The sequence below is a fragment of the Microcebus murinus genome, chromosome 11 (genome assembly GCF_040939455.1).
Source record: "Microcebus murinus isolate Inina chromosome 11, M.murinus_Inina_mat1.0, whole genome shotgun sequence".
Lineage (NCBI taxonomy): Eukaryota > Metazoa > Chordata > Mammalia > Primates > Cheirogaleidae > Microcebus > Microcebus murinus.
In genome coordinates, this window is record NC_134114.1 from 39,685,732 (window position 1) to 39,713,686 (window position 27,955).

The 27,955-nt window shown below is 40.3% G+C and overlaps 1 protein-coding gene across 1 annotated transcript in view; it reads right to left on the reverse strand.

Annotated features, from left to right (window-relative positions):
- The window catches only part of ANKRD55 (ankyrin repeat domain 55), a 95,631-nt gene that overhangs the window by 21,512 nt on the left and 46,164 nt on the right, over positions 1-27,955 (reverse strand). Inside the window, exons 6-7 of the mRNA XM_012775663.3 lie at positions 19,959-20,087; positions 2,692-2,876 (exon numbers count right to left, since the gene is read on the reverse strand). Of these exons, the coding sequence (XP_012631117.2) occupies positions 2,692-2,876; positions 19,959-20,087 (314 nt within the window). The remainder of the gene's footprint in view (positions 1-2,691; positions 2,877-19,958; positions 20,088-27,955) is intronic.

Below are 27,955 nucleotides of genomic sequence, written 5' to 3' on the forward strand. Positions count from 1 at the left end.
GCACTCTTGGGAGAGCCAGGTGGTCCCTCGGGCATGGAGGCAGCCTGGGAGCTGGGCAGAGAAGGGCTCAGCTGGAACTAACTGAGAAAGGTCTTGGACCTGAGTATTCAGAGGGCATCCATGTTGTATACAGCGTGGCCCCTCAGTACCCGGGTGTAGACTGTGTCTTCTGTCAATTAAACATTTTCCTCCTCATGTCATGCTATAGGGAGCAATTTTATAACATACAATAGGGCTGTATATTTTTTCAACAGTAATCAATTACACTGAGTATTTGAATATGGCAGATACGATTTGTTCTATTCTATGCAAGAGAAGTCTCTAGACAACATTTATTCTGAAATAAGATGAATCTCCAGCAGATGATGCCCTCCCATTTAGAGAGTGTATTGCCAATGAATTCAGCAGATGGAAGGTGGACATGGATTTAGTCAGGCTTACCAACATGCAGAGATTTACTTTGCAGCTTTGTGAAATACTCCTTTACAGCGATTACTAAGACTGACTGTTTTACGTCCTCTGACCATCAGTGTGGAAGGGGTCCAGAAGTACGGGGCAGGGGAAGCTTAAATGTTTTGCTGAGAAATGAGAGGAGCACATGGATTACCTCTAACTATTATCCCCAGGGCCTTGGGGCCCATCTGTAGTACCCCATTTCATGTCATCTATACTACCGTTCCTTTCTTATCTCTAAGCTTCAGGCTAGTCCGGCAAACACAGCAGACCTGCCTGGGCTATCACAATGGGGCGCTGACAGGGCTCAGGATGCAGAAGGAATTCAGCAGGGACGAGTGATGGGCTGATGCAGTGGTCTCTAGATGGCAGGAGATGATGGGACAAGGACACAGCACTGGTGGAGCTATCAATAGCCGAGAAATGATTTATGAGCCATGTAAACATTCCCCCGAGACTTCCCAGAAACGCATAGGGAGGATAACTTGATAAAAGACCATCCTCCCGTAAGATAAATGAGATGCATATTAAAGTGAATTGTGATCTCACAGACTGATGAAATTTGGGACATTTAAGCTACATATGTGGCTTTGGGTTATATGTTCTATGTCACATTAATCTTAGATATCACAATCTTTTAAATATCGTCGATTTTTACCTTATTTTTCTTCCCTTCCCACAAAATACTTTCTCTAGGAAAATCTTTCAATAGTGAAGGGAAGGGAAGAAAAGGAAAGTCACAATTACTATAAATGCTCAAAGCATATGAACCTAGGGAAATTTCAAAAAATTCAACTACTAACAGAAGCTTCTAGTTTCAACACAAAGGCACAATTGCACATTCAACTGCAGAAAACACGAAGGAAAATGGGGGCTGGGATTTGGCCAGTTCAGGAAACACTGGAGTTGAGCATGAGAGCAGGAACTGGATGCCTGTTGGGGTTTTACTTCCCTTTGAACGCCCATGGGACCCCAGCTTTTGCTCTTTCTTTCCCCCCTTGATTTTACTTTGTTCCCTGAGGCCTGGGGAACTAGATTTTCTTTGCTAAGTGTTCTGTTTTTTTTTTTTTTTTTAAGACAGAGTCTTGCTCTGTTGCCCAGGCTAGAGTGTCGTGGCGTCAGTCTAGCTCACAGCAACCTCAAACTCCTGGGCTCAAGCGAGTCTCCTGCCTCAGAAGTGTTCTATTTAAAGCTGGTCCTAGGAGTATTTTGAAGAAGTTGAACTTTCCTTCAGCCCTCATTTCTAAAATTTTTCTATTTATGAATCATTTTCCTCCTATAGATCAAGTTCTTCCACTTAAGTCCTGCTCAGGATCAACACTTGCTCTTTTAATATCTACTTTTGAATTTAATTTTAATTAAAGTCATATTAACCACCTCCCACTTCTGAAACCTATGTAGAATCCCCAAGTTTTTTCCCTGTGTTAAAAGAATTTCAGGTATTAGGGAGTTTTTGGGGGGCATCTATAATCATGGTAAGTAGGAGGGTAATTTTGTGCTTCGATATAAGAGGGTAAAAAAACCAAACATAGTGCCCAAGCCTTATACTCATTTTCAATAGTCTTGTTTGTTATATTCTCCTTACATTGCCATTGACTTAGGGCCTAACCAAAACAAAGTTTAGATAAGCAGGGCATTGCAGATAAAAAGGTCTAAGTTTGGAGTCAGGCATAGAAGTCTTCATTTAGTAGCAAATTACCTGTGAGATAAGTCTTTTTACCTGTATTGGCCCAACTTCCTTTTCCAGCCAATACATCTTCAATGACTTAAAAAAAATCCTTATAAAGTCCCTATTACTTTTAAGAGCCCCAAAGTTCTGAATATACAGCCTCCATTATGCTCATCTCTGGGTAACAAGAACTTGTCAACTGTACGACAAAAATCCAGGAATGAAGAAAAAAATAAAACCTACCTTTAAGAACAAAAAAGGCATATATAGCAGGAAGCTGAGATACAGAAAGCCTTCTGAGAACACTGAGAACAGTTAGCAAAAAGTGGAAAATCTGACACTACTGTACAGTCACAGTGTTCCTCTCCATAACAATGATTTTTCCTCCCCTCACTAAAATAGAGCAATTTTTATTGTCATACCACGTGTATATTACTGGCAATAAGGATATAGTTGTGTTACTGGCAATAAAGATATAATTGTGTGGGATATCGCCTTAAATGTCTTTAAGATTAACAGTCGGGGAAAATGACTGGAGTTCCCAGCACTTTCTGGGCTGCCCTGGATACCTGTCATCCACATCCAGAGCCTGGAGGTTACACTCGGGAACTCTTGCCAGTTCGTTAATAATGTCGCTGAAACCCGCTGCTGCCGCGATGTGCACGCACGTCTTCCCACTCTCATCGTCATAGTTGATTATGGACGACCCCTGGTGATGGCTCAGAATGACGGAACACAGAATTCTATTTCCACTCTGGAAGGCAGAGTCAAAGAAGGCCCGTTACATACAATCCAGGCACTTCCCTGTCTGCGCATGTGATGATAAAAAGGAAAAGTAAAAAACTGGAAAAAAAAAAAAAAAGAGGGAAAAAGCAAAGGAAAAGAAAAAAAAGAGAAAGCAAATACATTCTATATAAACCCTCTAACAAATTTCCACTGGTCTCAAGGCCCTGCAGAGACTTTCGCCTTCTGTAAGAGCTAAATTGTCTTCCACAATTAGTGAACTAAAGATGGACGGAAATGAAATACAGGTATAATTAAATGACATCAGAGCTAGCATGATGCATGGGCCACCTAGACAATAACTTGCTCATTAGGTCTGTTCATTTTGTTTCCCCATTTGCCATAGATGTTGACCACTGAAAAACTGGCAGAGTTGATTTTAATGTTAATGAAATGCCTATGGTGATCGATGACTGGTGGTACAATAATGCAGGAAAAAGCACATTCCTTTCTTCCATGGTGTCTCTCTTGACATGTCATGGTGATTTTTATTTGCTATTGAATGTCACTCTTCCTTGCACTAGGGAGTCTCACCATGAACGCGGACACTCACAAGTGCCAGGGCAGCCTTGCAACTTGGCACACGCTTGACCCTGACCCTCCTGGGGTCTGTGCTCAAGGCCCCTGCCAGAGGCAGAGGGCAGCAGCAGCTGCTGGGTGGGGCCGAGGAGCAGGGGGATGTGTCCCAGGAAGGCTCCACTATCCTATCCTATTTCCTTTGGAAAACGAATTAAAAGATGAAGTGAGAATTTCCAGATGGAGACCACAGAGCATTATGCCTTAAGCACAGGGTTAGTTTCCCTCTGAGCACCAGGCCCTCGATGGCCACTCTGGTCACATACTCATAAAGTGGCCCCTGCCTAAAAACTCTTTTGTTGTGTTCCTCTCATCTTCCCTCTTACATCCTCTTCCTCCCTCCATCCTTGGTCTAACTGATGCGGAAAATGTTGGGCGCCAGGTCGTGGCCTATTGCCGCCTCCCCATAGTTCCGCATCTCCAGGGGCCAGTGCTGCGCATGGCCACTTAGAGGCATGCTGCTGGGCGGCCTGAGGCACACAGCTGCCCCGGGTACCCACGTGCTGGAATGCTCCCAGGCCCACGTGCCTGCTGCCTGTTTCCGGCCATGCTGTTTGCATGCTCCTGATTGGGTAATTTTTGAATCCCACTGTTTTTGATTGGATGTTAAAGCTTGTTGTTAATTGGATGTTAAAGCCTGTTGCTGATTGGATGTTAAAGCTTGTAGTTGATTGGATGCTTCTTGAGCCCTACCAAGAGTATAAAAGCAGGGACAGAAGGGCAGGAAGGGAAGAACATCAGAAGACAAGACGAGAGCTGTAATACTAGGTGTGCTGAGTCCGTTGTAGAAGAATAAAGGCTGTTCTCCGACTCTTCATGTGCCGCTCGGTTCTTTCCCCGGTCAAATAAATAAGAGCTGTAACAAGAGCTGCACACTACCGCAACATAACAACTTTTAAGTAACTTTGACCAATTGTTGAAGTGCAGCTATGCCATGCCTGTCATCAGAAGTCGACTACGCCGAACACACCCAAGCTTTCATGCCCACTTTATCAACTTTTCTAAGATTCTTTCACTTGCTGCTAGTTAGACATATTCTGAAGGGTTCTGAAATATCTTTTATTTTATTTATTTTTATATTTTTTAGTATAAACATTTTATCCCCCTCATCGCCTACCCCCAAGGACGAGATGTTCACATGGGGAAATGCCCCTGCAGTGATCATCTCAGTTCTAACACACCCTAGGAGCACCCCTCTCTCCCTGCCTGTCTGACCCCAGAGCAAAAGCTTCAGGGGGGCCCAGGGAGAGGAGGTGGGGCCGCATCCCCAAGGGCAGACGAGGAGAGTAAGATGATGTCCACAGGTGGGAGCTGGGGGCAGAGTGACACACAGAGGGTTGAGAGGGAAGAAAGAGCAGCAGGGCCCAGGGAAGGTTTTCCTCGGCTCCTGAAATAGTTTTTAATTGGTCAAGAGACACTTTTCTTTAAAAGTACTGGCCATGCAAAAAGGAAAACAGAAGCAAAAAGAGTGTCAGCTCGATGAATTTTTTTTTTGTTTGCTATTTCCTGGAAGAGTAAAGAAATTTAAGTTTCCAACGTGATTCAAAGGGCAAAATGCCCAATTCACAGTTTCTCCTCTTAGTAGAAGAAGGAGTATTAAATGCAGATGAAGAAAACAAAACCCCATGCTCATACTGTCTCTTCCCCTCACCTTGCCCACCCCCTGGGAGGAGTCATTTTGGAAGTGGTGAACCGAAAGAGAGGCTGCTGCCCAGAAGCCCCAGTCGGCCTCTTCTGGGGTCCTGACCAGCCAGCCCGGGCAGATCTTTAGCAGGGATACTACAGGCAGCTCCTCTGGATCAGTGAAGACAGACTCTCCCTCTTTTATCCTCTTCCTTCAAAATGCCGTTCATCCTGAATTTTCCAGACAATTCCTTTGCCTCTATTCCTGAATCTCACTTATAATATCATCATTCGTATTTCCTTTTCTTTATAAGAAGATCCTCCAAAGAAAAATGGTGATAGCTGCATTTACTGAGTGAACATTCTGTGCCTGGCACCTTTCTAAATCAATCCATGTACTAACTCATGTAATCCTGCCAATAATCCCACAAGATAAGTACTATTATTATCTCCATATCATAGAGGAGAAAATAGAGGCATAGGATGATTAAGTAACTTGACAGCTAAGAATGAGCAGAGCCAGGATTGACTGTCCTTGGAGGCCTTGTGCTTCACTACTGTATCCCTCTGTCTCTGATAAAAGGGTAGTCTGCTGATTTCATCCTGCATGTTCATACTGGAGGAGCTTAAGTGAAAGCTTCCATTTTGACCTATAACATCAGTAGCAGTGATGTGTGCCTTGCCAACCAAGACCTTCTTCAGAGTTAAACTTGGGTACTTTAAAAGTTTCTCCTAGGAAGGTTGCCATGGTGCACCTTCACAGAATTTGAGGGAGCCCTAGAGAGCACGATTGGTAAGCCAAGGCCCTGGAGCAGTGGTCTCCTGGTAACAGCATTCCCTTCTTAGCAATCTGGACTGGGCGTCAGACAAAAATAGGCTCAGACCTCAAAGTCCAGGGAGGGTCACAGAGACTAGGAGGCACCAGGACAGAAGAAATGGGAATGTTGCCCAGATGGGTCCTTAGGAAGAATGGAGAGTGAGTTTACATTTGGTGGGAATGTTATTAAACAGGGCAAGTAACAATATTGGACACATCTTATTCTTATGGAGCTCTAGAATCCTACCTTGGGCTGCCAGATGAGGATTGTGAATTTATTTGCTTTTGTTATATTTGTTTGTTTTGTTTCTCCATTCTTCTAGGTAATCTACAATATTACCTTCATGTACTCTGAAAACTACTGGGAACTCTCTGAGTTCTAGTCATTTTCTCTTTGCCCTTCATGAGAGAGAAGAGGTGGGGAAGCCTGACTCATAAGAAGCTTTGCCAAAAAAGAAAGTTGAATTAATATGTAATAATTTTTCTACATGGAAATTAATAAAAAAAATAATAAGACTCCAGATTGTAGACCTTCTTTATTCTAGGTAACCATTGAAGGAGTCTTGTGGGAGATTACCAACTAGCTAACTAGCTGGTTATTTGTTAACATACATCCAGGGAATTAGTTTTTTCTATGGTGGCTTCTCCTTGGACGGAACACCAATCTCCTTCCTTCTCTCGGAAGTTGGGATATGTTTCATTGCTTGTCTTGTGATGCTGACTACACAAAGCAGAAGCCAATGTTTTAGCCTCTGTGTTTTAGTCACACAACCCTCTTAGAAGGCTGGGTGGTTTTGTGATGTGGGAAGACCCTCTTGCCTCATCATTTTGGTTGGAGGCAGACATGTCAGACTGTAATAGAAACAGCAGGACTGTCTATGCAGTGTGATTGTTCGAGAGTTGAGGGTTTGGAGCTAACCAAAGGGAGAAAGGTGACCAACATCGCTGGCTTAGGGTCTGAACCATCTTCATGGGTAGCCCCTTTGGACCTACACTTTTTGCTTGGCCTGGACTCTAGAGGCTGCCAAACTCAAAAGCCTGGGGCTGACTCTCCTGGATAGAAAGTAGAAGATAGAAATGGTGGCAGAGGGTGAAGCATGGTGACCTTCAGCTGCTGAACTACTTCATTTCATGGATGTACTAATGCTTAAAGTGGAAAAAAAATCTCCTTTTATGCTGTGTTAGTGTGGAGAAAGGGGCTGGCTTCTGCTTCTACATTTCTGGCAAGATGACATCTCCAGGATTTCCCTGTGTTGTCCTTTCTAAACCTAGGCTGGGGAATCTTTCTAAACCTGGGCTCTGAGGTTCTTTCCTTCTATGAACTGGATCCACTGGTGTATGGCATTTATAATTATCCTTTGCCGCTCTGACTAAGTTAGAGTTCAAGTGTATTTATAGGACTTTGACCCAGTTTAACAGTTGACCACAGATCAACTGTGTGTGTGTGTGTGCATGCGTGTGTGTGTGTGTGTGTGTGTGTGTCTAATTTTCTTAACCACATAACCACATATTGAACAGATGAACATGAAGCAGTCCTTTTATATCGGTACAGTTCTTTGTTTTCTATCCTGCCTTGAAAAGTGTGCTGAAATAAAAGTGCTGCTGCGGAAGATTCCCCAGTAAACACATTTTCTAGTAAGTGGGGGAGGGAGTTGTGGGGAAATTTGAGGGGCAGTAGACACTTGCCTCTCTGACTGACTTGCCATGATGCCTGGAATTCTTGTCAGAAAAACTCCTTGGTATGAATGCATTGTGTTCTTGGAAGGCTTGGTTAAGCTTAAAATGTTATTCCAGAAATCTTCCTAGGTTCTTAAATAAGGTTACCAGACAAACTGCTGTCCCCTAAATTAGACAGATAGACAGGCAGATACAGAGAATTACAAAAGACCAGAGCAGAAAACTCTGAGGGAATCAGTGCTACCCTCTGCAGCGTAGAAAAACCTGAACTGTAGTTGATGAATTGCTGAAGGTTCAGTGTGGACAAGTCTGAGAGTTACAAACTCCAGGGAACTCAGTCACAGTGGGGATAGAAGGTTGCCATGCTTTTGTGAATTTTATCTCTGGGAGCTTAACTCACAGTAAATATCAGAACAATTCCATGGGATTGTGGCAAAGCAGGGGAAAAGGAACCATTTTGAAATACACTAGAACACTCTGTTCTTAACAATGTCTGCCCTCAGGAAAAACTTGTTCACCAGAGCCTAATCTGGTGGGGTTTTATCAGAGCCTAACTGACCTTGGGGAAGGAAAATACTCAATTCCAGGTAGCTCTATCCTTCCTTATGGGAGAAGGTAAATAATCAACTCCAGCTCCCTCTAGCCATACTGTCCTACCTAAGAACAGAGAAAAAAAATCTGAGAAATACTTGTAAAGTTCACATTCCAGAGGCACAGATTCACTAAAAGGCAGAGAGCTATAGGACCATCCTCCTCTCTCCACATCTCACCACCACATTACTAAAAGCTTATTTATAGGAGTTCCTCTTACCCACAACATCATGTCTGGCTATCAAGAAAAAATTACAAGGCATGCCAGATGGCAAAAACCACAATTTGAAGAGACAGAGCAAGTATCAGTTCCAGACATGGCAGGGATGTTGGAATTATCAGATAGGGAATTTAAAGCAACTATGATTAATTTGCTAAAGGATCTAATGGATAAAGTAAACAACATGTAAGAATAGATGGGCAATATAAATAGGAAGATGAAAATTCTAAGACAGAAACAAAAAGAAATGATAGAGATTAAAAAGCACTATAACAGAAATAAAAAATGCCTTTGATGGACTTATTCATAGACTGGACACAGCTAAGGAAAGAATCTCTGAGTTTGAGAATATATCAATAGAAACCTCCAAAACTGAAAAACAAAGAGAATAGAGACTTAAAAAAATACCAAGAGAGAATATCCAAGAGCTGTGGAAGAACTCCTTGTATTCCCATTCCATATAGAAAATGGGAATAGAAAAAGAAGAAGGAAGAGAGAGTGGAACAGAAGAAATATTTGAAACAAAAATAACAACTGAAAATTTCCCCAAAATTAATGTTAGACACCAAAGCTCAGAGAGCACCAAGCAGGATAAATACAAAACAAAAACAAAAACAAAACAAAAAATCCCCAACCAACCAAACAAAAACACACACACAGAAAAACCCTACACCTAGGCAATTATTTTCAAACTATAGATAATCAATGATAAAGAAAAAATCCTGAAAGAAGCCATAGTGAAGAAACATATTATCTATAGAGGAGAAAAGATAAGAATTACATCTGACTTTTCCTCAGAAACTATGCAAAAAAAAAAAAAAGAGTGGAGTGAAATATTTAGAGTATTGAGAAAAAAAACCCCACCAATCTAGAAGTTTGTACCCTGTGAAATGATCCATTAAAAGTGAAAGAGAAATAAATACTCTTTCAAACAAAAATTGAGGAAATTCATTGCTGGTAGAACTGCCTTGCAATAAATGCTAAAAGAAATTCCTTAGAAAGAAGAATAATAATATAGGCCAGAAACTCTGACCTATATAATGAAAATAAGAGCATTAAAGAAGGAATAAGTGAAGGTAAAATATTTTATTTTTATTATTGTTAATTGACCTAACAGATAACAGTTTGTTCAAAATAATAATAGCTACAATGTATTTAATTATATATAATTATTTATATGTATTTAATTATATATGCTTATATATAAGTAAAATGAGTAACAGCAATCCATAAAAAGGATAGTGGAAGGATTTAGGATTCTTTTGTTATTATAAAGTATTTCTTTTACCCATAGAGTAGTATAGTGTTATTTCAAAGTGGACTTGGATTAGCTATAAATGTATTTTGTACTTAGGTATAACTAAGATGCTAAGAAAGGAAACAAAATGGAATGATATAAAATGCTAATTAAAACCACAAAAGGTGGGAAAAGAGTGGAAGATAAAAATAGGAATAAAGAAAAAAGGCAACAAATAAAAAACAGTAACAAATATGGTAGACATTAATCTAATATATCAGGCCGGGCACAGTGGCTCATGCCTGTAATCCTAGCACTCTGGGAGGCTGAGGTGGGCGGATTGCTCATGGTCAGGAGTTTGAAACCAGCCTGAACAAGAGCAAGACCACATCTCTACTAAAAATAGAAAGAAATTAATTGGCCAACTAAAAATATATAGAAAAAAATATTAGCTGGGCATGGTGGCACATACCTGTAGTCCCAGCTACTCTGGAGGATCACTTGAGCCCAGGAGTTTGAGGTTGCCATGAGCTAGGCTAATGCCATGGCACTCTAGCCCAGGCAACAGAGTGAGACTCTGACTCAAAAAATAAAAAAATCTAATATATTAATAGTCACTTTGAACATCAATGGTCTAAATGTACCAATTAAAAGACAGAGATTGTCAGAGGGTATTGAAAAATGAGAACCAACTATATGTTGTCTACAAGAAACCCACTTTAAATATAAAGACACATAAACTAAAAGTAAATGAATAGTAGCGAGGGCCAGGTGTTGTGGCTCATGTCTGTAGTCTCAGTTTCTCAGAAGGCTGAGTGGGAAGATCACTTGTGTCCAGGAGTTTGAGTCCAGCCTGGGCTCATAGACTCTATCACTAAAAAAATTAGTTATTTAATGAATTAAAAAGTAAATGGATGGAGAAAGATTGGCCAACTAAAAAGTAACCAAAAGAAAGCAGGAGTAGTTATGTATAAATTTTAGAGCATACCTCAAAGCAAAGAAGACATAATCCTATGCATCCCATGACAGAGCTTCAAAATATGAAGCAAATATTGCAAGGAGAAACAGAGACATATACTATTAGAGCTGAAGAATTCAACACCCCTGTATCAGAAATGGACATGTTGAGCAAGCAGAAAATTAGTAGGGGCAAGTTGAACTCAACCAGACCATCAATTAACATCTATTGACTACTTCATCCAACAACAGCAAAATACACATTCTTAATAAGCTCAATGGGGCTTTCAAAACAGACCACATTCTAGGCCATAAAACACACTTTAGCAAATTTAAAAGAATAGAAATCATATAACATATGCCTTCAGACCACAATGGAATGAAACTACAAATCAGTAACAGAATGATAAATGGAAAATTCCCAAATTTTAAATAGCACATGGTCAAAGAAAAGAAATGTCAAGAGAAATTAAATGAATTTTTTGAACTAAATTAAAATGAAAATTATATCAAAATTATTGGGATGTAGCAAAAACAATGCTTAGAAGAAAATTTATAGCATTGAAGCACATATTAAAAACAAAGAGGCCGGGCGCGGTGGCTCACGCCTGTAAGCACTATGGGAGGCCGAGGCGGGTGGATTGCTTGAGGTCAGGAGTTCAAAACCAGCCTGAGCAAGAGTGAGACCCTGTCTCTACTATAAATAGAAAGAAATTAATTGGCCAACTAATATATATAGAAAAAATTAGCCAGGTATGGTGGCATATGCCTGTAGTCCCAGTTACTTGGGAGGCTGAGGCAGCAGGATTGCTTGAGCCCAGGAGTCTGAGGTTGCTGTGAGCTAGGCTTATACCACGGTACTCACTCTAGCCAGGGCAACAAAGCCAGACTCTGTCTCAAAAAAAAAAGAAAGTTCTAAGGCCAGGTCCGGTGGCTCATGCCTATAATCCTAGCACTCTGGGAGGCGAAGGTAGGTGGATCACTCAAGGTTAGGAGTTCGAAACCATCCTGAGCAAGAGTGAGACCCTATCTCTATTAAAAATAGAAACAAATTAGTTGGACAACTAAAAAAATATAGAAAAAATTAGCCGGGCATGGTGGTGCATGCCTGTATGGTACATGCCTGTAGCCCTAGCAACTTGGGAGGCTGAGGCAGGGGGATTGCTTGATCCCAGGAGTTGGAGGTTGCTGTGAGCTAGGCTGACACCTCGGCACTCTAGCCAGGGCAACAGAATGAGACTCTGTTTCAAAAAAAAAAGAAAGATCTAAAATCAATCGTATAAATGTGCATTTTAGGAAACTAGAAAAAAAAAGAGCAAATTAAATCTAAAGTAAGAAGAAGAAAAGAAAAAGAAAAATTAGAGATCAATCGAATTGAAAACAAAAAATCAATACAGAAAATCAATGAAACCAAAAGCTGTTTCTTGAAAACATCAATAAAATTAATAACCTCTAGCCAGGCTAACTAAGAAAAAAAGAAAGGGACATAAATTGCTAATATCAGAAGTGAAAGAGGTACATCACTACAGATCCCATGGACAGTAAAAGAATAATAAAGAAATACTATGAACAACTCTATGCTTACAATTTGATAACCTGTTAGAAATGGGCCAATTCCTTAAAAGACACAATCTGCCAAAACACACACAAAAATAGACAATCTGAATAGCCGTATATTTATTGAAGAAATTGAATTAATAATTAATAACCTTCTAAAACAGAAAGCATTAGGCCCAGATGGATTCACTAATACATTCTACCAAAGATTCAAGAAATAAATTATTGTCAATAATTCTCAATAATCTCTTTCAGAAGACAGACACATAGGGAATACTTCCTAATTCATTCTATGAGCCAGCATCACCCTAATACCAAAACCAAACAAAGACACTGCAAGAAAAGAAAACTATAGGCCAATAGCTCTCATAAACATAGATGCAAAAATTCTCAATAAAATATTAGTAAATCAAATCTAACAACATATAAAAAGAATTATATATCATGATTAAGTATGATTTATCCCATATATGCAAGCCTGGTTCAATATTTAAAAAAATCAATTAATGTAATCCCTCACATCAACAGGCTAAGAAAAAATGATGGTAGATGCAAAAAAGGCATTTGATAAAATCCACCACCTATTCACAATAAAAATTCTCAGTATACTGGGACTAGAGAGGACCCACTTAAACTTGATAAAGAACATCTGTAGAAAACCTATAGCTAACCTCATACTTAATGGGGACCAATTAGAAGCTTTTCAACTAAGATTAGGAATGAGATAAAGATATTCCCTCTAACCACTTCTTTTCAACATTGTAATCAAAGTCCTAACTAGTGCAATAATACAAGAAAAGGAAATAAAAAGTATACTGATTAGGAAGGAAGAAATAAAACTGTTTTTGGTTTTAAGGACATGGTTGTCTATACAGAAAATCTGAAAGAATAGACCAAAAAAAATCCCTGAAACTAAGAAGCAATTGTAGCAAGGTTTCAGGATACAAGGTTAACATATAAAAGTTGATCATTTTCCTATATACCAGCAATGAACAAGTAGAATTTGAAATTAAAAACACAATACCATTTATATTAGTACTCCCAAAATGAAATACTTAGGTACAAATCTAACAAAATATGTATAAGATATTGTACATATATATGGAAATATACAAAAGTGACATGAACATGGATAGGAAAATTTAATATTGTCAATTCTTCCAACTTCATATATAGATTCAGTGTAATCCCCAATTGAAATATCAGAAAGCTATTTTGTGGATGTCAACAAACTGATTCTAAAGTTTAGGTGGAGAGGCAAAAGACCCAGAATAGCCAACACAATAATGGAGAAGAGCAAAGTCAGAGAACTGATCTACTTCACATCAAGACTCAATATAAAGCTATAGTAATTAAACAGACAAATAATAGACAAAGAGATCAATATAACAGAACAGACAGCCCAGATATAAATCCACATAAATATATTCAACTTATCTTTGACAAAAAGTAAAGGCAATACAGTGGGGAAAAGACAATCATAATAACAAATGGTGCTGTAACAACTGGACAGCTACATGCAAAAATATGAATCTAGACACAGACCTTGCACCCTTCACAAAAATTGACCCCAAATGGATCTCATGAGTCCAAATGGATCACAGACCTAAACATAAAACAAAATTATAAAACTTCCCAGAAGATAACAGGAGAAAAATCTAGATGACTTTGGGTTTGGCAATGACTTTTTACGTGATTTTTAGACGCCAGAGGCATGATCTATGAAAGAAAGAATTGATAAACTGGACTCATTAAAATTAAAAACTTGTATTCTGTGAAAGACATTGTCAAAAGGATGAAAAGACAAGCTACGAACTAGAAGAAAATATTTGCAAAAGATATATCTGATAAAGGACTGTCATCCCAAACATTCAACAAACTCTTAAAATTCAACAATAAAAAAAACAATCTGATTAAAAAATGGGCCAAAGACCTTAACATATACCTCACCCAAGAAGACATACAGATGGCTAAATAAGCCTATGAAAAGATTCTCCACATCGTATGTCATCAGAAAAAATGCAAATTAGAACAACGAGATACCATTACATACCTATTAGAATGTCCCACATCCAGAACACTGACAACACCACATGCTGGCAAGGCTGTGCAACAACAGAACTCTCATCCATTGCTGGTGGCAATATAAAATGGTACAGCCACTTTGGAAGACAGTTTGGTGGTTTCTTACAAAACTAAACATAGTCTTACCATTATGATCCAGCAATCACGCTCCTTGGTATTTACCCAAAGGAGTTGAAAACTTATGTTGACAGAAAAGCCTACACACAGATGTTTTTTTTTTGAGACAGAGTCTCACTTTGTTGCCCAGGCTAGAGTGAGTGCCGTGGCATCAGCCTGGCTCACAGCAACCTCAATCTCCGGGGCTCAGCGATCCTACTGCCTCAGCCTCCCGAGTAGCTGGGACTACAGGCATGCGCCACCATGCCCGGCTAATTTTTTGTATATATATTTTTAGTTGGTCAATTAATTTATTTCCATTTTTGGTAGAGACGGGGTCTCGCTCAGGCTGGTTTCGAACTCCTGACCTTGAGCAATCCGCCCGCCTCGGCCTCCCAAAGTGCTAGGATTACAGGCGTGAGCCACCACGCCCGGCCTCACACAGATGTTTATAGTAGCTTTATTCCTAATTGCCAAAACTTGAAAGCAACCAAGATGTCCTTTCATAGGTGAATGGGTAAATAAACTGATACATCCAGACATTGGAATATTATTCAGCACTGAAAAGAAATGAGCTATAAGCCATAAAAAGACATGGAGGAAACATAAGTGCATGTTACTAAGTGAAAGAAGCCAATCTGAAAAAGCTACTTACTGTATGTTTCCAACCATGTGACAGTCTGGAAAAGGCAAAACTATGGCAATAGTAAGATCAGTGGTTGCCAGGGGTGAGGGGAAGATGGGAAGAATAAGAGGAGTACCGAGGGTTTTCAGGGCAGTGAAACTATTCTGTGTGATACTATAATGTTGGATAAGTACCATTATATTTAATACTTTGTCCAAACCCACAGAATGTACAACACTAAGAAGGAACCTCAATGCCAACTATGGACTTTGGGTGATAATGATGTGTCAACGTAAGTTTACCCCTTATAGCAAATGTACCACTCTGGCGGGGGATGTAGATAATGGGGGAGGCTACCCATGTGGGGGCAAGGGATATATGTGATGCCTCTGTACTTTCATCTCAGGTTTATTGGGAACCTAAAACTGCTGTAAAAAATGAAGTATTTAAATAAAACATTTTTCCACAGAGAGAACCCAATAAGCCATTAATCCCATTGGCTTGAGATGAGTAAGTTTATTGGACTGAATTCAGTGAACACCTCTGTGGGGACCTAAAATTCACAAAGTCCTGTTCTGGCTTCTGAGAGACATTTAGATGAATAAGGCGCACTGTCCTCACACAGTCTAGAAGGGAAGACGTGGGCATGCCACTAATTGTAACAGGGAACAGTTCTGAAAGGGAGCTCAACAGAGAAGGTGATATTTAGCTGGACTTTGAGGAATAAGAAAAGAATAAGCAGAAATTCTGCAGGCAGACAGGATGATGCAGGGCGTGCAAGAAGAAAGCAGTATTTCACACGACTACAAGAGCATGACCAAGGGGGAGAACAGAATGTATCTCTATGATGCATTGCGGGCATTAATAATATTCCAGTGTGGTTGGAACAAAGGCTACATGGGCTGGAGAGGAAAGGTCCGGGGGTGGAAAGTGGCTGTTCACAACAGGCAGTACTAGCCTGAGGAGTTTGCGCTTTACAACTAAACAGAACTCAGTGGAAGTTTCTGAGCCAGGGACAAACAGTGACCATAATTGTTTTGGCATAATAATAGGTATGTTGGTACATGCCTTTGTGATTCGTAGGAAGAGAAATATATGAGTAGATTGGAAAAGGGAAGGATTAAGAATATGAAAATCAGCTACTACAACTGTTCAGGTGAGAGACGGTGCAAGCTTGATCTAAGGAAGTAGTGGGAGGCGTGCTAAATTGTCTTCATTTGCTCTTCCTGGTTACTTCCCATCTTTTTCCATCCTGCCCCCATTTTTCAGCATTGTGTGGACGGCATCAAATGGGCTCCCTAGCCCTTTGGCTTCTTGTTGGGTTTGGCAAGTGGGTGGCACTGACAGGAGGTGGATGTAGGAGGAAAGAGATTAGGGTTTTTATACCTCAGTTCTCTTCCTGCCAGGTCACAGTTTGGTTATTCCACCAAAGGCTACGGTTCTCTTGGGACATCTCCTATAGCTACAACTTTTGCTGCATCTTTGTAACCACTCCCTGTTGTGCCTTTTTAGGCCCACAGGTCCTAATGGCAACCTGCTGTTGCTAGACCTGGGGTCGTGTGACAAATAGCTTCTTTATGAATCTCTCCTCCATTACCCCGACCTGAGCGTGCCATTTCTCTCCTCCTGGGCCCTTGACCTGGACAGTGGGGACAGAAAGGAGGGGACAGAGATGAGAGACCTGAGAAGGTAGAATTGAGAGGTCTTGATAAGCAACTGGCTGTGGTGGGGGACAAGAAAGGAGTGCTCATGGACCACACAGAGGTCTTTCTGGCTTAGGCTACAGGAGGATGGAGATGCGATGGGAGGGAGACCATGGATTCAGTTTGAGCATGTTGAGTTGGATGTGTCTGTGGGCAACTGTAGGGTCACGCCCACATGTGAATCAAGAGTTCAAGAGATGGGGGTCAGAACTGGAGTTATTGATATGAGAATCTTCTGAATCATATATGGTAGCTGAGGCCACAGAAACCAATGAACTCTCTGAGGAAGAGAGAGTGAAAAAAGGATTGAAGACTAAACTTCTGCAGTGTTGAGAAGTGAAAGAGAGCTGAGGCAGAGAGATACCTGTACAGATTCCAGATAAACTGGTGTCATCACAGATAGGCAAGAACATGCCCCTAGGGCCTGGGTGCCATCTAGGCAGATTGTAATGGAGACAGGGCCTCTGCTAGTGTTACCCCAGATGTAGCCAAGCAGCGGGGCCTCCTGAGCAGATAGGGGAGGGTGAAAGAGGGCAATGGGCCCAGTTGAGGAGACCACCAGCTACCAAGGGACCTGAGAAATGGAAGTGGAAGTCCAACTTAGCTTATTTCATAGACCTGATGTTTTGGGTCTTTACTGCTTTGGTTACTTTGGTCAAAAACAAAGGCCCAAGGCCTTATTATTTCAAAGTACTATAGCTTTAAATGTGATTTCATTGTACAGTCCAAGAGAAAAGCAGGAAGTTCAGCACAAGGAATAAATGACAATGGGAAATAGACTCATCTCTATGGAAAAACTCTAAAAGGAGCACAATGCTGGTGCTGTGTTATAAATGAACAAGAAGGCTAAAGAGGGCAAGTGTAATGATTTCAACTGACATTTGGAATTACCCTTAGTCTTTGCAGTATAAATGGCAGAATATACCACATCTGAATTTTACTGCTAACCACAGAGAAGGAAGAGGGTGCAGTTCCCCCAAAGCTGGGATTCTTAACCTTTTGCAGGTAGTCACTGGTCCTCATTGAGGAATTGAAGAAAAAATTTCTTTTCTCAGGAAAATGAATGCAAACATGCTCACACAGCACACATACGATGTTGCACACAATTGTAGGGGTTTTAGAAGCGACCTGTCTTGTTAATCCTTTACCTATCATGCAAGACACATAGTAGATGCTCAAGAAATATCTATTAAGTGATTGAGTACATAAATGAAGGAGGTGTTATGATTATACAATCACAGTCAAAATGCAAACATCTTTAGTAGGAGTAGGTAAGGTATTAGCACCCAATAATATGAATTCATTTATCCTAGTGATTCTCAACCCTAGCTGTACATTATAATCTCCTGGGGAAAGGAGGTAGCTTTTAAAAACATTAATGCCTGTCTCCACCCAGAACAACCTAATGAGAATTAACAGCTGGGGCCTGAGCAATAGTAGTGTTTAAAAGCTCTTAGATCATTCTATCGTGCCGGCAGGCCTGAAGTCAATCTAGTGGGTTAAAAGCTATTATCATTTAGTAGAGAGAAAGAATATGAAAGCCTGGGTATGATAACTAGGTTTACAGGTAGGAACTCAGGTACCGTAATAAAAATGATTGTTTCTTCCAATCGCAGAGTACATTACATGGCACTGTCAGATGTGTGGGCTCATCCATACCCCACAGACACACTTACTAATTAAGCCAAACAGGTGTTAGTGACTTGCTTCAGATCAAACCCAGGTCTAGCAATGCAAACTCAGATCCTCTGAGCTGAGTATGTTGTTCTCGTGATTTTGCCAAACTGCCTCTTAGAGGTTATCCTGAGGTAGAGCAGGGGTTCCTCCTCCTGACAGTGACCAACTCAGGAGGTCTGGAGCCAGGTCTGGGAATCTGTCATTTCACAAGCAGTGCTGGTGATGCCACTGCGAGGCCAGGGCTAGGGCAGCAGCTCTAAGCTGGGGCTGGGGTAGAGGACAGGGGAGCAGAGGAGGCATACCAGTCAGAATTGCCTAGGGAGGCTCTTCAAAGTGTACATACATCGCAGATCTAGGGAATCACCACGCAGGGGTGTTGAGAGTGAATATACACAAAGTGCTTGATTCTGATGCCACGTTCACCTCAGCTGAGAACCAACACGTGGATGTGTCTTAGCAGCCCAGCCAGATTCCTCTGGGGCCACTGCTGTGGGGGTGACCCCTGGCCAGCTAGAGGCCAGCCCTGGGGGACAGGGCCCTGGGCAGAGGCTGGCAGTGAGGGGGCAGGGCAGGTAATTAGGTACTGAAAGTATGCGGGAGAGTGCTAAGGGCAGGTGGAAGTGACAAAAACAAGCTTTGCTCACTTCACAGTTTGTCCAGGGCTGGCCCTCATGCAGAGTAGCGGAAGCCGAGGTTGGAGGGAAAAAACAGCGCAGTTTCCAGATCACTTCTGTTTTCCCCTTACATAAGGCACATGTGTCAACCCTGAAAGTCCCAGGTGCCCACCTCTGCTGTGCTTGGCACATGGAAACGCTGAGTGAAACCATAGTCGGGGCAGCAGAAACTATTCTCATAGGGTCCTGACAGAAACTACGAAAGGTGCCCTTATGGGCCGACAGAAATCCACCGTGGGGGAGTCTGTGCTTAGGCATCAAAGACAGAGTGGGCTAGCGAGTTTGTGGAAGGGATGCACAGCTCTGCTATCCTTGAAGGACAGAATAGATAACTTCCAGTTAATCGTTTCCCTTGAAAATAGAAAGCACTTCTGGACATGCCAGCTATTATCATTCTTTCCCCTTATTCTCCCTCTCTCCCTCTTTGGGCAATCGTTTTCACGGGCCTGTTCTGATTCCTGTGGTTGTGAGCACTGACACGGACTCTCTATGTGATGGTGACGCAGGACTATGAGCCACTATTTTCACTGTTCAACGTGGAATTCAGGGTTACCTGGAATGAACGGGGCTGGGAGGGTTTGGAAGGAAGAAGAGAGAGTCATGGTTCAAAGACTTTGAAGGGATTATCCTGTTTATTCTCTGAAAGTTTGCCCTGGGACACAGTAAGCCAGTAGCAAACATCAAGATGGAGCAAGAGAGGTGTAGGTGTGTGTGTGTGTGTGTGTGTGTGTGTGTGTGTGTGTCTGTGAGTGTGTGAGTGTGTGTGTGTGACAGCCAAGGCAGGCTCTGCTTGATATTCTATATCTACTTTGCTCTGCATCTTCTCAACAAGTGAAACAGCCAAAACCTCCATATTTCATGTTTGACACACTCTGAAAATTGTTAACACTGCTTTCCACCATTTACACTTGAAACCAGTCCACTGGCCAATTTCTCACCTGGACTGCCCAGTGGAGAGCCGTTTTAAAGTCTTTATCCACAAGGGTGGGGTCTGCTCCCTTCTTCAACAGCACTTGGGCGTGTTGAGGCTGGTTGTGGAAAGCTGCCCAGTGGAGCGGTGTCATTCCCTGCAAAAGAACAATCAGAGGGGCAGACATGAGCTCAGGCCATCAGGAAGAAAACTTGAGCTCACCCTTTCTCCCCTGGCCTGGGGGCCATCCCCAGATGCCTTGGTTGCTGCCTGTTAGTTCATTCATTTGTTAATCCATCCATTCAACAGATATTTATTGAGCTTCTGCTTTGTGCCAGCCAAACAGGTGTTGAGGATACAAAAGGACAGCCAGCACCAAGCCACAGAGGCAGAGAGCATGTTCAAGAAACAGGCGTCACACTAGAATGCAATCCCTACCGCCAGGGCAAGGGTGGTGTCTATCTTACTGCTGCTCTCTCCAGTGCCTGGAACAGAGGCCGGAGAAACAGCTGTCGAGTGAATGAATGAAAGAGGGAGGAGAGAAGAGCGATGTGAGACGTGGTTGGAGAGGCAGGCAGGGGTTGATCCTGGGAGGGTGGGATGAGTGACACTGAGCCTGCATGAGGCATTTGCATTTTATTCTAAATTCAATGGGAAGAGAGTGAAGGATTTTAAGCAGGTGATGGCATGATCAGATGTACACTGTTGAGAAGAAATCATTCTGGAGCAGCTTGGAGAACAGAGCTGGAGGATTCAGTCTGGTGAATCCCAGCTTCTTTCAGAGTTTAAGGTCATATGGTTTAGGTATAATCTAATAGTAAATGAGTTTATGCTGAGAAATGGTAGCCAAAAGGAACCAGTATTATTTGGGAGGATACACTGTGAAAAGATTGTCTCTCTTCTCCTTGCCCACTCATCTCAATTACATGAGCTGTACCTAAAATGAACTGAGTTAAGATGCCTGGTAGTGGGGGCAATGGATGTGGGCAGCTTTGAAGCTTCTCTTAAGTCATCTCTGCAGATAACATAAAGACAAGAGACCCACCTTGGCCTTCTCTGCTCCTTCCAGGATGAGCTCAGTGGAGGAGATGGGGCTCAGCCAAGTCAGGAGCACAGTAATAATAGCCAAGAGCTAATATTTATTGATTCTGAGACCCTAATGAGTTCTTATATCTATTATCTCACTTAATCCTCCAAACAACCTTCTAGAGTAAGTGTTGTGGTGAAGTCTATTGTGTGTTCCTCAAACTCTGTCTCCTCCAGGACACACAGACTTATCCCCCAGCCTCCCTGCATACCAGTGCAGCCACAAGACTGAGTCCTGACCACTGGAATGCAGACAGAAAGGACAGAAACCCCATCCAGGCCTGGCCTAGAAAACAAAGGCATGTAGTCCTCCATGTTGTCTCTCTTTACTCATATGACAACTGAATGCAGAGGAGGACGAGGCTCTAGAAGATGCTGGAACCATATGATTGAAAAGCCTGGGTCCTTAATTGATGTGAAAGAACAGGGCCACCGGGCCAGCCAGCACTGGATGCAAGAAATAAGCTTTTACTGTGTCAGGCCACTGAGATTTTGAGTTGTTTGCTGTAGTGTGTAGCCAACTCTGGCAGGTACAATTGTCTTTCTCATGTCACAGAAGAGGAAGCTGAGCTCTAGAGGACTTCTCGAGTTTTTGAGTACAGAACTGAATCTAGGGTTTGAGGTTTGTGGGCCACTGGGATTAGAATGTTAAATCCCCTCAACTAGTTCCATATTTTAAATCCTTAAATTATGGTCTGCTTTCAAGTTTCAAGTGTCATTTAACAGTGAGCCTCCAGAGATACTCTTGAGGATATTTCAAGAAATAGGTTCCACATGGAAAAAATATGCTCATCCAAAGGCAGTGGAACTTTTTAATCGTATTCTAATAGCTGAATATTAACTTGGAATTCAGAATAGCTCAGTGAAATTTAATGAATCATCTTCATTTTTTATTGGGCCCACTGGGATTAGAAATCTGAACACAAGAAGCCAGGTGTGGTGGCTCATGCTTGTAGTCCTAGCTACACGGAAGGCTCAGGTGGGAGGATTGCTTGAGCTCAGGAGTTTGAGGTTAAAGTAAGCTATGATCATGCCACTGCACTCCAGCCTGGGTGACAGAGTGAGACCTCGTCTCTAAAAGAAAAAAAAAAATCTGAACAGAAAAAATAAGATTCTTTTTATTATACATAGATCATTCTTTTCCTAGTTCTTAGTCCCATTTGCTGTAGAGTCATGTTGGCATCATGGGGCAAAGATGGTGAGGGGTAAAGACAGTGAGTCAATTTTCAAGTGACTGGAGTGTAAGACTCATGGAGGCAGAGCCCTTGTCTGCCTGTCTGGATCCCTAGAGTCTAGCACAGTGCCAGGCAACTTGTAGATGCTGAGTAAACACTTATTAAATCAATGAGTGATTTCTCACTGTTCTTGATTGTTTTGCTTTTTAAAAATTTGGCTTTGCTTTTAAAAATCCTACACCTAAGAAGGAAAGGCAGAACATGACTTCTCCTTTATAAAAACTGAATTTGTTTGATATGATCATTGTGACCAACTCATCAGCTGAAACTTGTCAGAATTTTTGATAAGTGCTCCAAATGATCCTGTGCTTTGTATGACTGTACTGTCAAAGGTGAGGTAGATAGATGGCAACAGCTAAGCAGAGATGCACTTTAGTAATATGAGAATTCAGTGTGAAAATGTGCTTGTGAATTAAACTGTGGTTGTGCACTGTTAATCTGTGTCTCCTAAACACAGTTGATAGGCTTTAAGAGTTATTCTCTTAAAACAACAACAAAGCCCTTGCAAAATTCAACTCTTGCCTATTTTGGTAAACGAGTGGGGTGGGAGGAACATTATCATTTTTCACATACCTACTTGGTGCCAAGAGTTTTCTATATGTTATCTCATCGAATCTGTAAGATGATCTCTAGGGTTAGGTATTTTTAGGTTCATTTTATAGGTGAGGAAACTGAAACACAAACAGGTTAAGTAACATGCCTGTGGTCATTGACTGAGTGCATAGTAGAGCTGGGATTCAAATCCAGGTTTCTCTGACTCTGGAGAAAAAATGCTCTTTACACAACGTTACGCTGGTAGACATTCATTCTGGAAATGAGCTCAGCTGCTGAAAAATTCTTTTGTGATTTTAGCTGGATTCAAGGTCATCTCACTTTTTAAAACAGTGGTTCTCACTAGGGTAAGGGCTGCCACTCTATATTATTTGTTTCATTTGGCATTGCCTCTAGGCTCCTCCTAAAAGTGCAGCTGGAAAATATTATTTTTGTAAGATATAAAATATATATTATATTCATTCTCCCTCGCAGTCCACTCCCACCCTGAAATTTGGGAATCCCCTTAGAAATAACTGGCAATCCTCTGAATGGCCCCAAATTAAGACTTGAATTACTTTATTACTTCTCTTACTAATTTTATAATACAAATGGGTTGCAAACATTCAGTCAAGTTAAAAGAAATTTCCTGTTGCTTTTTTTTTATTTTCAGTTGGGCTAATGAGAAATAAAAATAAATCTTCTTAGAGTTAATAATATGAAAACCAAAACTTTCAAAATCAGCTCAAGGGCAGTGGTTGGTATTGCAAAACACTTCTTTTTTTAAGAACATTTTCCTACAACTGCTTCCTTCTCCTTTCTTCAGCTTCTGTTGAGCCTGGAGACATTGTAGTTGTAGTTGTGTTATGTTAAGATTCTGGTAACCATTTAAGGGGCAGACTTCAGGCTTGGCATTTGGCGTCTACGCTGAGCAGTGTCAGAAATCACGTTTAGGCTGTGCTGCACAGAAAGGCAGATGCTGCAGCATATTCACATGGTATGCCCGCTGCATTGAGCACACAGAGGGTGTTCAAGAAATGCTTACTGGGAGAATTAATTAGTAAATTGCAGGTTATCCAAGATCTCTTGGACTCATGGGGAGTATAAAATCATAGTCTGTTGGATACAAGACAGCCATCTGTCTCCAAGCTGCAAAGACCTTTCCTATCAGGTATTCCCTGCAGTTGCATTCAGGAATCAGTTGAGCCTTCGAGGCAACTAGGAGCTAAAAATCTAGGACTTACTAGCAGACAAGTTGCAACAAACACCCAGATGGCCCTGGTAACAGAATTTTACTCCTTTGAAAAACAAAAAGTATTGGCTCAAAAAGTGAAGAGTAATTCACATTCAGTTAAGAATATAAACTCTCCTGAATGTTTTGAAGGGAAATGTTAAGTTTTAATTGACTTAGGATCTATTTTTAGATTGCTGATAGGACTAAGTGTATGTTCTAACTCTCAGGTGCATAGTAGGGTTGCTTGGGAACGGTGCTTTTGTGCAGATGAGTAATTCTGCACCTTGAACCTGTGCCACCACAATTTCAGTTATGGGCTTATAAATCCTACCAGCTTCTCAGAACTTTATTCTTTTTTTTCCCGCCCAAACCACTGTAACTCTTGCGTTTTCTGAACCAGAAATCTGATTTAGTGCTTAGCAGGTTTCATGTTTCAGAACTGTACTTTAAGACTGGCTCTAGCTGGCACTGAAGGTACAGAGAGACAAATGTTGATATGGCTGGGTGCGTCGTACACCCCTTGTGCTTGGTGCATGGGGCGGGAGACAGGGTTGGAGCAGGTGGCTAAGGGGTTAGCAAAACAATTCTAGATCCTCAGAAGGATCTTGAGTTTCACAGAAGTTCAATTTGGCTCTCGTTGACATTTTGAAATTCACATACTATTAATAACCCAATCACATATGACTACTCCCCATGAAAGTTATAGAGAGGGCCTTCCTTAGACAAAAAATTGGAATAAATGATAAACTTTAAAAATACATCTAGTTTTTTTAAAAAAAAAACTAGATGGTGTTACAAGTGAAATAATGAAAGCCATTTTCTTCCATTTTTATTTGGAAAAAATCTTATAGATCAGAAAGCTTAGTAAATTAATTCATTGTCTTTGTTTTGAAGTTTCCTAATCCAGAGAGATAAACACCGAACATCATAATGGCCAAAGATTATAACTGAAGACCAAGATTAATCTGCAGTTGGATTTTAGAACACTGGGAACGCCTGCTAATTAATGCCATTCTTTAAACTCTCACTTTCTCCCTATAATAATTACCAGAATAATGTGTTTGACATAAAAAAAAATAAAAGACCTTACAATGGAGATTTTCATAATTTAAATGAGACAAGAAAAACAATAAAATGCAAGGAGAAATCCCCACTAAAATAAACTTAGCTCATGGAAATCTAGGAAAATTAATAAAATGTAATTTTTTTCAACAAAGTAGAGCATCTGCATGCTCTTGCACTAAATTATGAACACTATTATCAGAACAGGGATGAAGCCTACATGAGACATAGTAGGCACTTAACAAATATTTGTTACATGAGTAAAATAACTATTTTCCTGTTTCAAGTAGATCACTGTGGGAGGCTATATAATTATTCCACTCATTGCTCAAAATGTTTTTGGAAGATTTTTTTTAAATTACTGCTAGAGTAAGGGTTCTATCCATGGAAAAAATAAGGATTTGAGTGAGACTGCATCAGAGAAATAATTACACCTTTATTTTCACTAACTACTAATTGAAATTTGTCATCTTCTTTAATTATGAATATAGGCAACAACCCAAAGTATATTTAACAGTACCTGTGACTTTGCCACCAATGTAAATTACAGAAAACTTTCCTGTCACATTAGTTATTGCGGATATCTCAAAATTTATATGTATTATTTACATGTATCACCACTTCAAAATTGTAGTAGTTATCCCATAATGCATTAATAAAAAAGCTTGTATATTACTATTACAAATTTATTCTTTAAACTATTTTGATAACTGTATTTGATAACTATATTGCAATGTAATTGATTTCTTTCATAATCCCCTTTTTTATGTAATTTCAGATATTTTTCTAAGAAAGTGTCCACAGGCTTCACCAACACATGAAAGGTATCTATATCACAAAATTGGGTAAACATTGCTGCTCTAGAGTCTACAGGATATTTTTTAAAGGTTCTAGATTATATAAAATGTGTTTATTTTTTCATATGGATACCTCTAATACCATAAAAATCTTATATTTGGGGGAGTAGAGTTTGAAAATAATAAAGTCACCTGGAGTCAAGTCTGGTAAATAAATTGGGTAGTTAAATTGCATCAACAAAAGAAAGGGAGAAAGGGCCATAAAATAACACAACTTTTTCTTGAATTTAATTCTCTCTCTCGCTCTAATTTTTTGAGCCTCAAATTACTAAGCTATTAATAGATTCTACAGATACAAAGATGAAAAAGACAAGGCTTGCCTCTAAAAATGTATGGGGTTAAGAGGATGGGGGGAGAAGGATGTGAGGGCTCCTAAATAGTGGCAACCCTATTCCATTTTTTAAAGGTGTTCAGTTTTAGGATAAACATTCTGGTACACTAAAAATAATTTGCTTTATTATTTTACCTTTTGCTGTTAAGTTAAAAGATTTCTAGAGTCAGAGACTATTTCTTCCGATTTTGCCCTTATAGTGCACAATATCTGCTTATGGTTATATCTTAGGAATGTAGTAAGTAGAATTGGTGCTAAGAATTATGTCCAAAAGTTCACATCTGTTTTTGCAACTTATTTCTCAGAGTACTGTTAAAATTGAAGTTTGGCTTGTCAGGCTGCTCACAAAAATCTACTTATATAAGAATGTGTATTTAATATAGAGCCAACAATACATTCTAAATACCACGCATGTCAGTGCTTCTCTGGATAAAAGCATTCAGAGTTCTAACCCAGATGCCGATGGCTCACAGCCCCTCGTGGTGGGGTGTGCTTCCTGTCAAAGCTAAAATGAGAGCAGGAGAGGTTAGATTCCAGCTGGGCAGCAACTTCTTAACTCCCAGTAGCTGCAATAGACAAGCCTCTATGTCAGTGCTTCCCCTGAGGTCCTGATTTGAAGAACAAAAGCACCAAGGACAATCTGACCCCATCTTGCTTTCCCACAGTGTCAAACTCTGCAGTGTGGATAGCTTCTAAATAAGTCCTTTTATAATCAGGCTGTGTGGTTAATGAAACAGGAAAAACAAACAGATCATTGGAACAGAACAGAGAGTTCAGAAATGCAACCACATATTTAAAAAATCCTGTAACAAGCTAAAATATACTTAGCATAATGTAATTCAGTTCTTTGGGTTAAGGAAGGCCGCCTGTAAAAAGACATCAAAAGCAAAAGCAGGAACAGACAAGAATAATCATTTTCATTACATTATATTTTTAAAGTTCTGTACAAGACACTACAAACAGTTCTAAAATAGGCAATAGCCTATGAAAAAATATTTACAACCCAACAAAGGATTAATGTTCAAAATATATAATAAACACCTATGAATAGATAAGAAAATGACAAGTAATCCAATAGATCAATGGACAAAGAATGTAAACAGGCCAGTCACAAAAGAAGATATAAAAAAGACCACTATCTCTATGAAATGATGCTCGATTTCATTAATCAGGAAAATTCAAATAACAACAAGAAAATCCAGCAACAACTGAAAAAAGAAAACCACTACTTACACAACTGATGGCGCTATAAATGGATATAGCTATTTTGGGAGAATGATTAGGCAGTGTGTATTAAAAATAAAAATGTACACTATTCAACAATTCTTCTTCTAGAGAAACACTTGTATAAAGTACTCAAGTAGGCTTATACAAAAAACACTTTTTAGATTATTGTGTATGGTGGTGAGAAATTGGAGATGACCTAAATCTCTATTCGTGGGAGAATGGCTAAGTAAATGAGGTATTTTCATAGTATTGAACACTATGATGCCATCAGAAGGAATGAGCCAGATCTATCTGTATCAAGAGTTCTAAGACGTATGCTAGAATTGAAAAAACAAAGTTACAGAAAACATATTGAGTGATATGTTTTATTTAATACTCCATATTTCCTATGAATATATATAAAAGATTGGGAAAGAGACACAACAAACAGTGATTACCTGGGGCAAAGGTGGTGGGGTAGAA